At 43.4% G+C, this 11,248-nt stretch overlaps 1 protein-coding gene across 1 annotated transcript in view; it reads left to right on the top strand.

Annotated features, from left to right (window-relative positions):
- The first annotated feature begins 4,083 nt into the window (after positions 1-4,083).
- Positions 4,084-11,248, top strand: part of LOC144798061 (cytochrome P450 2D6-like) — a 346,978-nt gene continuing 339,813 nt past the window's right edge. The window contains exon 1 of the mRNA XM_078668833.1: positions 4,084-4,324. Within this exon, the coding sequence (XP_078524959.1) occupies positions 4,163-4,324 (162 nt within the window). The 5' untranslated portion in view covers positions 4,084-4,162. The remainder of the gene's footprint in view (positions 4,325-11,248) is intronic.

The raw sequence follows: 11,248 nt of genomic DNA, 5'->3' as shown, positions 1-11,248 counted from the left end.
TGAAAGCTTCTGGAAAGATTTTCTGAGTAAGGGAGGCATTAACAATGAGGAGTGGGGGTGAGAGAGTGTCACCAGAGAGAGCGTGATAAAGGATAAGGGTAAGAGATCATCTTTATAACAAGTCGTTTTGAGCAAGTTGAATACGTTGGCTAGATCTGTGAGAGATAGGGTTTTCAAGAGCAACCATAGCAGTGTTCTATGGGAAAGGATGGGTGTAAGAGCTGAAGCAGGGTTGGTGTGGTTGTTATTCTGTCAGATTGTCGGTATTTTTTCACTGAAGAAAAGGTTGATGGTATTGTGCTTTTTAGTGGAGTCCAGAACAGGTGGGTCTGACAGAGGGTTGAATTAGTGATTGATTGCCTTGAAAAGTGTTATTTTGGTGGCTTCATTAATGGTGTTGGTCTAGTATTTTGCTTCATCTGATGCAATGGGCTATTTGCATGTTGTGCAGAGGGATTTCAGTTTCATGAGGTGCTTGAGAGCTCTACTTGTTTTCCATTTTCCTTCCCGTCATTGGGCATATCAATTATTGTCAGCAATGTCTTTAGAGTACCAAGGTGCTAAAGGCTTTGGTGGTTTGATGCATGGATGTACAGATAGTTTTCCAAAAAAGTGTTGAAGTTACTCAGAAGGGGTCAGACATGGAGTTGATAGTGTGAGGTATGAGTTCAAGCAATATGTTGTCTAATGGAGAAGTCTCTTATGGGTTGACCTTGGTATGTTGGTAGGAAGCTGAGTAAGGAGATAGGTGTGGAGAAGTAATCAGTCTAGTCCAGGGGTATGGGTGGCTTGCATTGGATTGTTGGAGCTGTTGATAAGACAAGGTTGAGGATGTGGCCAATGGAGTGTGATTGTGTAACACTCCGTACCATGTTGAGCGGGCTAATAACGTTGGAGATGGTGTCTCTTATTTTTTAAGCTTGTGTTGTCTGGTGATCAGCGTCAAAACAAGAATAAGGTGTGAGCTTGATGAATGGATGAGTTAGTGAGGAAATCTGTCCTGCCCAGGGAGGCCTGTAGATGATGAAAATCAGAGTAAATGGTTACAACACAAATAACTACAATTACCATACTGCATTAGTAGTTCTGGCAAAAGCGTTCTGCTGTATATTTGAGAGTAACGAAGTTGTGTATGCATAAGCCTATGCAGATACATCCCCACTATGGCACTCCAGTAGGACATAAAGATGTCTTTCAAAGATTGATAATTCCAAAGTTTTTAGAAGATTTATTGAAACAACTTGTTTTTTCATATGGTTAATATTTCAATTCATATCAATCCAATGTTATTCAATTGTTTTCAAGATGAGGGACATGCAAGGTATATAACTCCACTCCGATGCATTTCGGGCGGTGCCCTTTCTCAAGGAGTGCTAGGAAGAAGACAAAATGGTGTAAGAAAGGAAGGAAGGGTGAGAGGCGCTGTGGTGAGCTAAATCTGTTTAAAGTCCCTATCAATGAGTGAGGAACTTCAGGCTTATTGTAAAGGCACAACAACGAATGGTTTTGGTATCAAAGTACTCAACAGTCAGCAACATCTACAAAAGAATCATCCTTAAACACTGGTCCATTCTCCAAGTCGAGCCAGACTTTGGTGACATGTTTAAACCTTTACCTTTGTTTGCACACACAAGGAGTAAGAACATCAAAGAGATACTATCCAAACCCACCGGAACATCTCAAAATTACAAAGGCACCCAACCTTGCCTTAATTGCAGCCATTGTAACTGCGTTATCAAAGGTAATAACATCCACCACCCTATGAAGGGCAACATCATCAAATTGAAAGTTAATGGGACTTGTGACTCTTGTAACCTTATATATGCCCTGAAATGTCCATGCGGCAAACTATATGTTGGCAAAACAGAAAGAAAAATCAAAACACGTCTGAATGAACATAAATCAAATATTCGACTCAGAAACACCAAATCCAACATAGCCATGCATTTTTTGGAAGCCCGCCACACCATTGCCCAACTGCGATTCATCATTCTTGAAATTGTCAATAAAAAAGAAGGAACCGACAACAACAAACTTTTATTAAAAAGAGAACTCGAATGGATGTTCCGCCTACAGACCCAGAAGCCTTTTGGCCTTAATGATCGCTTTGAATATAGCTGTTACTTATAATGTGTTACAGTTTATTGTCTCTTTATTGCCTGAGTTTCATTAATTTTCCTTTGCTTCACACTTTCCCCATATCCTACATTATAACTTCACCTGTCCCCCCCGCATTTTCACCATTCTAAGATGGCGCCATAACTTCCTTTCTTTCATCCCTAGTCCGTTTTCCATCCTACCCCATTCCGCTTTCAAGTCCTCTTTCTATTTTTATGCCCTCCGGGCCACTTCCTTTATCTTGTATCTCCCGCGTTCAGCGCTTATCACCCGTTCCTGCACCCGCCAGTAACGCTGCGCGTTATGTGAAACCTCAAGTAAGTCATTCACCGCTTGTTAACCTGCTACACCACGACGTCCACCATTCACACCCTGATATTGTTAATTCACGTCCCGTTTGAGTTACTAGCTGACACCTTCCATCACTCGCCCTCCGTTTTTACAATAAGCCTGAAGTTCCTCACTCATTGATAGGCACTTTAAACAGATTTAGCTCACCACAGCGCCTCTCACCCTTCCTTCCTTTCTTACACCATTTTGTCTTCTTCCTAGCACTCCTTGAGAAAGGGCACCGCCCGAAATGCATCGGAGTGGAGTTATATACCTTGCATGTCCCTCATCTTGAAAACAATTGAATAACATTGGATTGATATGAATTGAAATATTAACCATATGAAAAAACAAGTTGTTTCAATAAATCTTCTAAAAACTTTGGAATTATCAATCTTTGAAAGACATCTTTATGTCCTACTGGAGTGCCATAGTGGGGATGTATCTGCATAGGCTTATGCATACACAACTTCGTTATTTTCAGTAGTGTTTCAGTCGGAGACACTACCCACTGGTGCACCCACCACACTGTTTAACTGGATTTTGAACTTATTCAACCATCGCAGTGCACCGCCTACCACTTTCTCGTATATTTGAGAGTGCCATGTCCAGGAGGTGAGTGTTTTTAGTAGCCCACGAGTGCCAACTTAAAGGCATATCTGTGCTGTTGGGAATCACGTGCACTGTTCTGTCCTAGCTTTTCTATTGGAAGTTGTGTTTGTTGCTTCTCAGCAGTTAGTTTTGTTTTGAGAGCTATAATGCTCAAATATATGACACGCCTGCGCTATTTTGAAAATATGTATACCTAATGTTTACCTAATGTGCTATTGGATGTTTTTATGTGTTGTTTCTCAGTGAGCAATGGTGTTGTGAGAACAGCGATATTCAACTGTGCTGTTCTGTCTTAAAGTTTCAGTTAGATCCTAGATAGCTGAGTGGGAGCCTTGCAGGTACTGTTAACGTATCTTATTGCATTGCTTACTGCTTTACAACGAGTGAGGTGCATTGACAGAACACTGTAACGTACACTCTTAGTGAGATAAGGTTTGTTGTTCATAAAACATTACTCACTGTGTTGGCGTGGGTTTCCTCGGCACACCATGAAAGCTTTGGACTATTTCATGAGTGACCCTTAAAGACCTGTTTAAAACCAGTGGATTTTCGGTCAGTATATTTTAACTTTGGCTTCAAATTACACAATGTTATCTCCTTTAATATAAAAAAATGACTTGGAGAAGCGATCTAGCTAGCTTTGTGAAATTCAGGGTGACGCCCTAACAGTTTCAAAGTTCGCCTGCAGCTCCTTCTACCCACACAGGTAAATGCAACCAAATACAGCTAAAGCATTCTTTTTACCCGGTTCAATAATAACAGTAACAAAAAAAATAATAAAGAAACGCAAGAAGACAAATATTAAAAAGTGTTGTGAAATCCTTTTTTTATGCTTCTGAGATAATAATTAAAAGAGAAATTACGATACACGTTAGTAAACAGCTCTAGCCTGCCAAACTTGGCAAACATTTGGAGTTCTCTGTCAAAGCCAAAGGCGCTCCTGTCCTGTCTGTAATTATGCAGTGGGGCATGCAGATATTAAACTGTGTCATGATTAAAGCATAGTCTAAAGAACCAGAAGAAGGAAGTGCTGTTAATCGCAGCACAGTGTCTCACAGAGCCTGCAAGCTGCACACAGCTTACAATTCTGTGCTGAGCCGCCATGGAGTGGATTGAGCTGCTGCTGCTGGTCGCAGTGTTTTTGCCCTTCCTGTTTTGGCGCGCATCCCGTCCCAGCAGATTCCCGCCCGGACCATTGGCTTTGCCTGTCATTGGAAACCTACTGCAGTTCAACTTTAATGACCCGATGAAGGACTTGGACAAAGTAAGTATGCTCTTCCTCACTTCATCAAAACGTGGTCAATGTGTAGTAAGGGTACAATGGGCCCTAATGCAAGCAAAGAAAGTGGGCTTTAGTGATGCAGAAGGTGCTTCACCCTCCTGAGCCATGGTGCCGCTGCACCTACTGCACTATTGATATCTACGCCCCTGAACAGAGAACAGGTCATGGTGCAGAGTCAGGAGCGTTGCTCACTGAGGTGAGGGCAAGAGAACTGGGTGAAAATCATTTGTATTCTTCTCAAAATGTCTAAATATGATTTTTTGCTGTGCATATGTGGGGTAATTAGCAGTACATGGTAAGGGTTTGAGATTTAGTTACCTTAGGGCACCCGGTATAGTTAATTGAGATAACTATAACTGGTGAATTTCTGTGCTTTGTTGAGTTTAAAACGTTATGTTGTTACTGAACATTTCACCCAACTTTAACGTCACTTTAACCTTTGTTTTTTTCAGTGAATTTCTAGTTTTTTTTAAATGCAAATAATATTTTATTACCATACTTAAAGCCAATTCCCCTTCGTGCATGGACCGGCGGCCAACTCGCACAGGCAGCCAACCCCATGTTGCACAGTTGGCCACAGTGCCTGGCCTGCGGGCAGACCCTGTGGCCAACTCCACCACAGACAGCCAACCCCACACTTTACACAGCCTACAGCCACTCCCTGTGGCTACCCCATCCACAGGTAGCCAACCCCATGCTGCGCATAGCCTTCGGCCGTGCGCAGAAATCAGTGACACATTGCACAGGGTCTTTGGCCGTGTGCAGTAAAGACCCGAAGGCAGCCAACCTCCCTATAGTCTGCCAACCTCACGCATGCACAGCCTATAGCAACTTAGCGTAGGGTTGGCCTTCAAGCCCCATACTAAGCCGTTACCTGCTGGGTCTTCCCCCCAGTGCTGAGCCCTTTTTTTGGCTATTTGCGGTAGCTTTCGCTTAGGTCAAATTTGCGTCCTTTTCTTTTAACATCCTGAGGATTCTAAAGGTACCCAGGGTTTGTGCATTTCCCTTGAGGGGACCCAGAAATTAGCCAAAATACAGCTACATTTTGTGTTTTTGATGACAAATTGTAAAAAAAAGTGCTGGAGAAGAAAGCGCTGTTTTTTCCCTGCAAATGGTATCAATCAAGCGTTTGCAGTGATAAAATCACCATTGTCCAAGCTTTCAGGAACAGGCAGACCTTAGTCAGAAAACCAACATTTTCTACACAGTTTTGGCATTTTAGTGGGAGATAGCCTATTTTTTTGATTTTTTTGTGCTTTTAATCTCCTTTCAGTTAGTGCTAGAAATTGATGTAAAACCAATAATGGATCCCAGAAAGCTATACATTTTTTAAATGTAGACAAAATTCTAAATACAGCAAGTGGTCATTCGTGTAGATCCTTCAAGGGTTTCCTATAGAAAGTAATAGTTCAATTTAAAACATATTGAAAATAAGTTGAAAAAACTGCTATTTGTGTCTGCATTTTCACCTGTAACAACTTCTAAGTATGACAAATTTTTACAAGCAATATACAGTTATGTCCACTGAAGCCTGGTTGCAGCGGTATATAGGACTTGTAGGTTCACCAAGAACCCGAAGCGCCCAGAGCCAATAACAAAGCTGGACCTTGCTATGGTTTTTAGGTCTTGCCTAGCAGCGCGCATGCGCTGCATAGGCAAAATGACCTATTCCTAACGCTTCAGCTTTTCAGCCAAACACATGCGCGCATTCCATTGCCTTCAATGGCAACACGTGCATGTCTGGCGATTTCCTTGCGAGAGCGCGTGGCACCATATGGTGGCTCCAAATAGTCGCACGCTCCCGCAAGGGGATCGTGCAGGCCCCCTCCCGCCGGGCACGCCTGTTTTAAATAGCATGAATTTATTTGTTGTGGGGGAAACGATTAAATGGTTTGTATTTCCAGTATATTTGGCACAGGTAATCATCTTATTACTCTTCATTCTGCAGCACTGTAGGTGATGCGTAGTCTAAAAATGCAGTATTTCTCTCCTGCTGCTCTGTAAAGCTGACACTTGTAATAGAAGCTTTCTGAAACCCCACGGGCGATTGCAAGGCGGAAAAGAAGGTCAGCGGATGCCGCTGATTGTGAAGATGTGGCTGCAACCATAACCCACCAATGACAGCTGCCCCAGCCCCCGCTGCCCTCCCCCAGAGCCAACAAGCCAAAACAAACAAAGCAGTACCTCGCGAGATGCCGGTGCTCTCCAGCGCAACTTTCGGCTAGACGTCTGTGGCATTGAGATGCAGCGAGCGGCACATTGTGATAGGAACTGGGGATGTGCTGGAACCATCAAAGCTGTCAGCAGTTGCCGCCCGGACACTCCATCAAGCGAGGCTCCCGCGCCTCAGCCCTCGGTGCATCACGACCGGCAAGAAGAACCTGGTGAAGCGGAAACAAAAGACAACAAGCCTCAGCATGGAGCGGTAGGACGAATCACAAAACTTTATTAAAAATAATGTACCAACCCCTTGGTAACAGAAGCAGCCGGCACGTATTTACGCAATCAGGCTGATAAATATTCAGCCAAACTGGTTGAACTGCCCCGCAACTCCGCCCGGGGGGAAATCTGGGGGTCAGGCAGGACCCGTGCAGGGGCAAAGAAAAACACGTACATGTCACAGGTGGGGGGCAGCGTGGGACCCAGAGAGTGGGCACAAGCGAAGGGTCATGAAAGCATGTTAACAAGGGCAGCCAATTCTGAGAACATTAGCACAGTCATTATGCTGTTGAGCACAGCTCTCATTACCCACGTTGTGACTCACTGCTGTACTTGTCAAGCCCTTTCAGGATCTTTGGCAATACTAATTTAAATCCCTTTAAGTGTCGCATCCGACCCAAGACCTATGTCAGAGGAAGCTGCGCATGTGAACTGGTAAAAATGCCAGCACACAGAAGAACAATGATATTAGCTGTACAATAGGATAAATTAAGGAGCGCGCGACCGCCCCTGTACCCTTCCACTGTGCTGCCCAATTAGGCTGGGCACTTTCATTTCTCTGTGAAATACCTCCAAGGAGCTCTAAAGGCAACACAATCTAAGCAAAACCTTACGGGATCCCTTTTATCTGTTCTTTTTTGCTTTTTTCAATATTTGCTTTAATTAACACAAGTATTCACATTTTCATACTTAAAAAAGCCAAGTACCTGTGCTTTCCTAAAATTACATACTGCGTTTTTTCGCTGCTTAGATTTTATGCGAACCTGCAGTACAGCACTTCGAAACCCTGGGAAATAGATCATTATATAATACATCATTCTATAAAGCAAAGTAAACCTTGGCAGTCTCTCAGTGGATTCCCCACAGACTTATCACGATGATGGCTCCGTACCAGATGCAAGGCAGGGAGCGTCTGCCCACTCTGTGCAGCGTTCACATGCTGTTTGTGCACAGAAATAGCACAGTGGAAGGAAAACAAACATCTGGCTGTAGGACAGCCATACTGCTTTCATCCACTTTCCTGAGATTCTTTATTAAACAACTATCATAAACTCCAAAAATGAACTACCCATTTTCCCTTAATGTTAAAGCCATAATGTAATGTAATGCTATGTACCAATATATCTTGATTCAGGCTCTTACAAAAGAGATTGCGTCTCTCATTCATGCCCCAGATACAGTGACGCAACGTAAAATGAAGGCTAAATGTGATGAAGCGCTTTGACGCCTCGTTAGGGGTAATATGCGCTATATAACTTCAATTACAATTAAAAGTATATTTATTGACCTTTGAGGGGGGCCTCCTTCAGGACTTGGGGGCCCGCGGAAGGACTTGGGGGTAGCTACGGGCCTATGTTACCACTAGGGGTGGGCGGAATTTGCATATTCGCGTTACACAAATCTCCGCGAAACAGTAAAAAATCTCCGCGAACACACAGAAATTCCGTGAACACGCGGAATTGCTTGTTCGCAATGCTTTTTTACTGTTCGCAATCGCTGTTTGCGTGCTCGGGGGGAAATATCTCTTGAACACGCATTTTGATAACGTGAACAAGCAAAAAATTTCGCAAAGTCGCGAAATGTAGAATTTTGGGCAATTTTGCGTTCTCCATACCATTCCTAACCAGAGTATGTACAGCAGCAGCAAGCGAGGGAATCCTAACATCTTGGACAAAATCAATAATGGTTCCCATTTTTAAAAAGGGAGACCGACAAGATGTAAAATGCTACCGGCCCATATCACTGCTGGATTCGCTCGGGAAAGTAGTGGGGAGAGTGATTCTAGAGCGTCTCCAGCAGTGGTCAGAGGACCGGGGCATAATTTCTGATATCCAATTTGGATTCCGAGAAGGATTTGGTACCCTCGAGCAGGTCCTCAATCTTACTCTAATAATGGGGAAATACACACAGGCCATTCACACCAAGATATATATGGCCTTTGTTGACCTCTCCGCAGCTTTCGACTGCGTGTCGCACAGAAAGCTGTGGAGGGTCTTAGCTCAATTGGGAATAGATCCACCCCTTTTAGATTTTCTCAAAGAGCTCTACACTGGGGCCACAGCCAGAGTACGCTTTGGCGTCAATGGTGAGCTGACGTCTCCGTTTGGTGTAGGGCGTGGGGTCAGGCAGGGATGTGTCCTGGCCCCCTTCCTCTTCTCACTCTATACCAATGGCTTGGAGGGGGAGATGCTGGGGGGGGCCCAGGACCTCCCACGCATAAATCGTCGCCTGATCCCAGCCCTGCTCTACGCGGATGACGCCGTTATTTTAGCACGTACACCCAAAGAGCTTCAAAAAGCAGTAAACAGATACACGTCCTTTATGGGCAACCTAGATTTAAAGGTGAACGTGAAAAAAACGTTCGTAATGACAGTTGGCAGACACCGGAAAAAAACCTACCCTATAGTCCTTAATAATCAAAAGCTCGAATCTACCCCACATTATCCCTATTTGGGGGTTATGATAGATGACCAACTCTCTTGGAAGCAAGCAGTGAGCACTAGGGCACTTTTATTCAGGAGATCAATTGCAGCACTAATAACTTTTTCCCAGAAATTAGGCAAGAGACCGCCAATAGAGCTCCTTAAGATTTATAACGCCAAATGCCTGGCAATAGCCACATATGGTGCAGGAGTCTGGGGGTACACAGATGTCAGCCCTATTCAAAGGGTGGAAAACACATTTTTAAGATTCTTATTAGCTACCCCCAAAGGCACCTCAATCTACGCAATGCACCTAGAACTAGCCATACCCTACTTAGAGGATTTAATTAAAATTGAACCTCTGATGTTGTGGCGCCGCATTTGGAAATCAAACAAAAACGCTCTGACTCAAGCCATTATCACAGATGCAATGAATATGGACAATTCTGCAAAAATAAAGTGGCTTTTATATGTCAGGAACTTTTTTACAGATTTAGGCTTCGAGAACTACTATACAGACCCGACAACTATAACGGTCATTCCAAAAAAAGATCTTAAACGCCGAGCCTTATGTCATTTGGAATCGTTAAGACTCGCATCCAACTCCACAAAAACGGCAGTGATTCATTCAAACATGATACAAACAGCCTTTGTCATTCACCCGTACCTAGAACTTCAAATATCAACTTACGAGAGAATGCTTATCACAAGATTCAGGCTAAATATTTTCTTTAGAATGGTCACCTTTCCCTCACAAAATTGTTGGGAAGCCACACTCCCGCCGTGTCCCTGTGACGGTACATCGACGCAGTCGAATCTGCACGTGATCCTACTTTGTAAATATCACCAACCGCACAGAAAGATCTGGCTTTTACCAATATTAAAATCTTGGGGGCTAAGACAGTGCAGACCCGCCCTTTTAAGACTGCAAATGTTGGAAACACCGAATGTCTGTTACTTTATTAGTAGTTTCTTAAAGTGCATTATGAAACATAGAAAGAATCTTTAACAATCCTGTCAGTTTGAGCATAAGCGGTATTTTGCACATTTCTTGATTAATTTTTCTCTTTTTAATTGTGAAATGAATTTTATTAGAAGCATATGTAACATGTTTACTTTTACTGTGTTTTGATATTTTTGTGTACTTTTATGGTTTTTCCACCGTGAATAAGCCGAATAAAGATTTATATATATATATTAAACAACTATCATAAACTCCAAAAATGAACTACCCATTTTCCCTTAATGTTAAAGCCATAATGTAATGTAATGCTATGTACCAATATATCTTGATTCAGGCTCTTACAAAAGAGATTGCGTCTCTCATTCATGCCCCAGATACAGTGACGCAACGTAAAATGAAGGCTAAATGTGATGAAGCGCTTTGACGCCTCGTTAGGGGTAATATGCGCTATATAACTTCAATTACAATTAAAAGTATATTTATTGACCTTTGAGGGGGGCCTCCTTCAGGACTTGGGGGCCCGCGGAAGGACTTGGGGGTAGCTACGGGCCTATGTTACCACTAGGGGTGGGCGGAATTTGCATATTCGCGTTACACAAATCTCCGCGAAACAGTAAAAAATCTCCGCGAACACACAGAAATTCCGTGAACACGCGGAATTGCTTGTTCGCAATGCTTTTTTACTGTTCGCAATCGCTGTTTGCGTGCTCGGGGGGAAATATCTCTTGAACACGCATTTTGATAACGTGAACAAGCAAAAAATTTCGCAAAGTCGCGAAATGTAGAATTTTGGGCAATTTTGCGTTCTCCATGGAATGCGGAATTATCCAAGTTCCGCAAGCGGAACAGAATTTGTCCCCCAGGCCTAGTTACCACCCTGCCCTGAAAAATGGCTGACTGAGGATAAGGGGAAAAAGGCCCTCATTGTAATTTGTGGGGAAAATTGACACTTCTTAACGCACATGCTACGCATGGCTACCCTGCACACGTCATTTAGGGGTCCCCAGAGGTCGCAGCTTTGACCCCTGTATTCCCCCTTGCGACCCCTGGCACAGCATTTCAACACCTGGCATAAGAGGT

The sequence above is a fragment of the Lissotriton helveticus genome, chromosome 12 (assembly GCF_964261635.1).
Source record: "Lissotriton helveticus chromosome 12, aLisHel1.1, whole genome shotgun sequence".
Classification (NCBI taxonomy): domain Eukaryota; kingdom Metazoa; phylum Chordata; class Amphibia; order Caudata; family Salamandridae; genus Lissotriton; species Lissotriton helveticus.
Note: the sequence above shows the minus strand (reverse complement) of the source record. Positions and strands in the feature narration are given on the sequence as shown.